Consider the following 6,388-nt stretch of genomic DNA (forward strand, 5'->3'; position numbering starts at 1 on the left):
GCATGGATAACTTGTATTCTTGGCATAGCCGCCAGCTGCATTAACGTCTTCTTTTATCTCTTATCCTTCTTATGCTAAGCTTTGTACTCTCAAGTCAACATGAGGGAGTGTAGCTCAGGTGTGTTTCAGAAAGAGGTGGGAGGTAATTCAGAAAATATCTTCTATTTCTATGGATCAGGTTAGTTATAACTAGCCATGCTATACTTAGAATGAGATATAAACCCAGAATCAGCATTTGTAGTCATTTCTGGCGTTTTTCTGCCATGTGAAATAAAACCATTTGATGTTGAGAAATCTCAGAATTGCTGAAATAAATATACTTCTTTTGGGCTCAGTTGTTGGTAGGATTGTTGAATTATAAAGTTGTTCAAGGGACAGGTTTTTTTTTTTTTTTGGCCAGGCGCTATTTTATCAGCTTGCATAAGAGCAGATTAGGAAAATCTCAAGCAGGGTGGGTATTAGAGCTCATCCTAAAGCTTAAAATCCTGAAAGCTTAAATTTCTGTCCTTTCTCTGCCTTGTACCCACTCTCCTTGTCTCATCAACTTAATATAAATACTTTCATCTTTTGAGCAAATGAGAAACTGGTAATGCCATTTCTTAGAGTAGTCATTATTTATCCAAAAGTATCTCCGAGAAAAGCTACAATTCTTGCAGGTTTAGTGTATTCCAGGGAGCTCGAGAAAGGGATAAGTTTTAGATTTTTCGATACTCTGTACAATGGTTAATTGAAGCATATAAAAATGATTTGAGAGACCAAATAGGATAATGCTAAAAAATACACACAATTCTTTCTCTCTCTTAGTCTGTAATTCCAGGAGATGTCAGAATCTCTGACACTTTAATCTGGGTAAAAGCTGAAAGGGGATGAAGATTTGCTACATTTTAGCTTTGCTCCTGAGATTTTTTTTTTTTGAGATAGAATCTCACTTTGTTGCCCATGCTGGCGTGCAATGGTGCGATCTTGGCTCACTGCAACCTCTGCCTTCTAGGTTCAAGTGATTCTCCTGTCTCAGCCTCCCGAGCAGCTGGGATTACAGGCGCCTGCCACCAGGCCCAGCTAATTTTTTTGGGTTTTTAGTAGAGACAGCATTTCGCCATGTTGGTCAGGCTGGTCTTGAACTCCTGACCTTAAGTGATTCACCTGCCTCAGCCTTCCAAAGTGCTGGGATTACAGACGTGGCTTTTATTTAATAATCTGAAGAAAATATTTTTGATTAGATATAACAACCAGTGTGTTTAAAAAGTGAGTTCTCAGACTGCTTCCAGGGTTTGAGTCAGTGATTGTAATTAAATGCTTATATTGATAACTTATTTTGTTGTAGACCTTTCCAAAGTGAAACTGATGAGATTTGATGATCCACTGTTGGGGCCTCGACGAGTTCCTGTCCTGGGAAAAGAGCACACCGAGAAGACCCCGATTTCTGAGCATGCTGTTTTCAATGTGGACCTCATGAGCAAGAAAATTCATCTGACTGAGAATGGCATAAGGGTGGATATTGGCGATACAATAATCTATCTGGTTCATTAAACTCATGCACATTGGAGATTTATCCTGGTTTCTTAGGAATACTACTACTCTGATTGTGTCTACTCATTGGCTATCAGAACCTTAGGCTGGACCTAAATAGATTGATTTCATTTCTAACCATCCAATTCTGCATGTAATCATAATTCTATCAAGTCATCTTTGATTACTGGACCTAATAAATTTTTTTTCCCTTCTTTGGGTGTCTAAGAGAAATGGTTTTTGCCAAACTCTTTTTAAAAAAACAAATTGTTGCTGTTTCCTAGATGTTTCTAGTTTTTAAGATGAACATGGAAGTGTCAGTATGCTTCTTTTCTGAGGTGTACTTTATACTGTTTATGAAGGCTGAGGTGTACCTAACAACTTTTTATAGTATATTCATTTATGGAGTTAGCTGTATTTTTTTTAAAAAAGAAAAATAGTAAATTAGCTTTTTTTTTTAAAAATGAGAACTTTCGTGATGATTTAAAAGAACAAATGAGAATATTTTGACTTGACTTCAATTACTAAGTATTTTGTATAAAGAACAAATAGGTCCTGCGTTTTATAAGACTTTTTAAAGCTTTAATATATTCAACTAAGGACCCGTAATGGCTTCTTCAAGGCTAATATCAGTAGTTTATAAGCAGTGTATTTCACCTACACTAAATTTGGGCATTTTAAAAGAAGATTCCCCCGCCCCTGCCCCCCTGCCCTGAAATCTGCATTTACTAAATTTGTCTTGAGTCCAGTTGTGTTTAAAGGTCATGCTGGTCGGGTGCGGTGGCTCATGCCTATAATCTCAGCACTTTGGGAGGCCGAAGTGGGCAGTCACCTGAGGTCAGGAGTTTGAAAACAGCCTGACCAACATGGTGAAACCCAATCTCTACTAAAAATACAAAAATTAGCTTGGCATGGTGGCGGGCACCTGTACTTTGGAGGCTGAGGCAGGAGAATCACTTGAACCTGAAAGACAGAGGTTGCAGTGAGCTGAGACCATGCCATTGCACTCCAGCCTAGGCAACAAGAGCAAAACTCTGTCTCAATCAATCAATTAGTCGATAAAATAGAGGTCATGCTGACTGTATTATAGATTTATACTTTTATTCTTGATGGAATGTTTTTTAATATTTGCTCCATCTGTCTTCATATGAGGAAAAAATGTAAGGCATTGACTAACAGGAGAAACATTTCTAATTTTGATGGGTTTAATATGGAGAAAGAACAATTTTGTTAACCCAAAGGAACCTGAATTCTAACTTTGAGGTTATGTAAATAGTTTATTGAGCTTCCTTATTTTGCTCTCCACAATTAGAGACCACTAGACCAGGTCGTATGCTTTATCACAGATTTATTGAAGCAAATCATAGGATGTTAAAACTGCAAATCCTTAGAAATCATTAAGTGCAAATAATCACTTATCTACTAGGGACAGGCAGTATAGCATAGTGGGGTAAGAACGCATGCTCTGAAATCAGACTAGGTAGGTTAGATTTCCAGTTCTTTTTGCTGCTAGGGTGCTCTTGGCCAATTACTCAGAGCTGCAGTTCTTCATCTATAAAATGGAACTAATACTGGTACCTTGTAGGCTTATCGTGAGATGTTTAGATGAACTGATCTAGGAAAATCATAACACAGTGCCTGCCAAGTAGTAAGTCTTTAGTGAATGTTACTGTTGAAGAAGTTGGTGATAGATACCAAGGTATATTGGCTTCAGATTACTGTAGTCTGTAATCATGTCCTTTGTATTGGTTCCTTTGGGGCAACTGATTCTTTCTTTGCACTCCTCTAGATTCTTTTGCTGTCCTTTCCGATCTGCAAAGCCTTAATTATTTCTGAAATTAAGTAATTAGCTTTCTGTTGCCTAAACACAAACCTACTTATGTTTAACTTAGGAAAGCTAAACTATATGTGCTTTGCTAGAAAAAAAAAGAGAGAGAGAAAGGAAAATAATACTGTGATTGTGTTCGTTTTATGAGTCTATTAACTTGTACTGTTTTGGTTTTTCAGTCTCAATTTCTGTGTGTCTCTCTTAGAATAAGCTTCTTGCCAGGCTGAATATGCTTCTCATGTGTAGAGATACAAATGTTTTGTATAAGGAGTCGTCTAAGCATAAGCCCATTACTTCATCTAGTACTCAACAGAAGAAACAGCAGTTAGTTGAAATGCTGAAGGAAAAACAGGCTACACTGGGCTTGTTCTATTATTAGCAATAGTATAATTGGGTATATAATAATAATAATGTTATTATATATAACTTAGTATGTTAGTGCCTTCCTAGAGGATTTTTAACTCTTCTTAAGTTTTGAAATATAATGCACATACACAAAAAGTGAGCAAAAAATATATAATACACACACACACAAAATGAACTCCCTTTCTCCCCCCACCTCCAAAAAAAGAATTTATTAATAAAGCAAACACTTGCATAGTCACCAAACAGTTGAAGAATGGCACAGTGCCAGCACCATGGAGGTGTGCCTTTTGCCTCCTCTGGTCACTAGAGATAAGCTTTCTGGACCAGTATATGTCAGTTTTTATAAATGCTGCATTTGAGCTTGAAAAAAAATATGTATTTTGTAAATGCAAAGTTCTGTATGTATCCATTAGGTCAGAGTTGTGGATTGAATTGTTCAAACCTATACCCTTACTGTTTTCTCTGTTTCTGTTTTTGAGAGGTATACCAAAATCTCTCATGACCATGAATTTACTTATATCTTGTTATAATTCTGACGGTTTTTGTTTTATATATTTTGAGGCTGTTTTGTTAGGTACATATAAATTTAGATTGTATTCCTTCTGGTAAGTTGAACTTTTTCTAGTTAGAAAGTGTTTCTTTTTTATTTTTTTGAGACAGGATCTTGCTCTGTTGCCCAGGCTAGAGTACAGTGGCACGATCTCGGCTCATTGCAACCTGTGCCTCCCAGGTTCAAGCAATTCTCCTGCCTCAGCCTCCCAAGTAGGTGGCATTACAGGTGCACACCACCACGCCTGGCTAGTTTTTGTATTTTTAGTAGAGATAGGGTTTCACCATTTTGACCAGGCTGGTCTCGAACTTCTGACCTCGTGATCCACCTGCCTTGGCTTCCCAAGGTGCTGGGATTATAGGCATGAGCCACCGCAACCGGCCATTTCTCTTTATTTTTAATTAATTTATTTTTTGCCTAAAGGCCACTTTGCCTAACAATGTAGTAGTACCAGCTATCTTTTGATTAATGTCCATGCAGACTATCTTTTCCATTGCTTTACTTTTAACCTTCAGTAGTTTTATTTCCTTTTAACACTTCATTTCCACAAATTTTAAGCCTACAGAAAAGTGGAAAGAATTGGCCAGTAAACATCCATGCACTTGTCACCTAGATTTACCAGTTGTTAATATTGTGTCATGTTTACTTTCTCTCTCTAAATATCTATTTTTAAAATAAACTTTTAATTTTAGAATAGTTTTGGACTTACAAAAAAGTTGCATCTTTAATATGGAGAGATCCTGTACATCTTTTACCCAGTTTCTCCTGTTAACATCTTACCTAACCTTGGTTTAGTTGTTAAAACTAAGTAATTAATATGAGTACATTATGATTAACTAAATTGTATACTTTGTTTGGATTTCACCAGTTTTTCTACTAATTTTTTTTTTTTACTATTATGGGATCCTATCCAGGATAACACTTTGCATTTAGAATATACTTTTTAAAAATTCAGAACCATTTGACAGTAAGTTACAGACACCATGACACTTAATTTTCTCATAGGTTATCACGCAACTCCTAAGAACTTGGACATTCTCCTATATAATCACTGTGGTGTTATTGTCCCCAAGAAATTTAACATGATACAATAATATCAGGTAATAAGCTTTTCTAATAAAACTTCTCCAATGTCTCATCAATAATGTGTTCTTTGAAAAACCCCCAGGATTCAATCAAAGATCAAGTATTACATTTTGTGGTTATGTCTGTTAATCTCCTTTAAACTTGATCTTTCATGACAGTGACATCTTTGAAGACATCAAGCTGGTCATTAGCATGATGCCTTACAATCTGGATTTGTGTATTTTCTCATGGTTATAACCAGATTTAAAATTCTTGGCGAGATTACTACATAGGTGATATTTCCCACTGCATCATGTCAGGATTAATATATTGTGGATTTCTTCCATTATTGGTGATACTAAGTTTGCTTAGCATCATATTTCTGAGTTGAAAAGCTACTCTTCCTTTTTTGTAATTAAGTAGTCTTTGAGCTGATACTTTGAGACTTATGTGAATATCCTGCTGTTTTGATGTGAATGTTCATGTCCCCCCAGAATTTATATGTTGAAAGTTAATCTTCACAGTGTTGGTATTAAGAGGTGGGGCCTGTAGGAGGTGATTAGGTCATGAGGGTTGCTTCCTCATGAATGGGATTAGTGCTCTTATAAAAGAGGTTGAGGGAGTCTTGTTGCCTTTATGCCATGTGAGGACACATAGAAGGCACCAACTATGAGGAATGGGCCGTCACCAGAAATTGAATCTGCTGGTGCCTTCCTCTTGGATTTCCTAGCCTCCAAAACTAGCATTACATTTCTGTTGTTTATAAATTACCCAATTTAAGGTATTTTGTTAGAACAGCCTGAAGGGACTAAGACACTTGTTTATCAGCTAACTTTCACCAAGTGGTAGCATTCATGGATAAGCTGTCAGTTATTGCATTGATGGTTGTAACATCTTGAATTCTTAAAAATAATAAAATTATTATTTCTTCTACATTTATTAGATATAATTCTTTTGTGGAGAAGACGTTTCCTTTTTGCTGCCAATTTCTTTTCTTTTTCTTTCTTTCTTTTTTTTTTTTTTTTTTTTTGAGACAGGGTCTGGCTCTGTCACCCAGGCTGGAGTGCAGT

The 6,388-nt window shown here is 36.3% G+C and overlaps 1 protein-coding gene across 1 annotated transcript in view; it reads left to right on the plus strand.

Moving 5' to 3' along the window:
* LARS1 (leucyl-tRNA synthetase 1) overlaps window positions 1–1,724 on the plus strand; it is a 69,689-nt gene extending 67,965 nt beyond the window's left edge. The window contains exon 32 of the mRNA XM_008014845.3: window positions 1,325–1,724. Within this exon, the coding sequence (XP_008013036.3) occupies window positions 1,325–1,530 (206 nt within the window). The 3' untranslated portion in view covers window positions 1,531–1,724. The remainder of the gene's footprint in view (window positions 1–1,324) is intronic.
* The last annotated feature ends 4,664 nt before the right edge of the window (window positions 1,725–6,388 follow it).

This window comes from Chlorocebus sabaeus, chromosome 23, assembly GCF_047675955.1.
Source record: "Chlorocebus sabaeus isolate Y175 chromosome 23, mChlSab1.0.hap1, whole genome shotgun sequence".
NCBI classification, from domain to species: domain Eukaryota; kingdom Metazoa; phylum Chordata; class Mammalia; order Primates; family Cercopithecidae; genus Chlorocebus; species Chlorocebus sabaeus.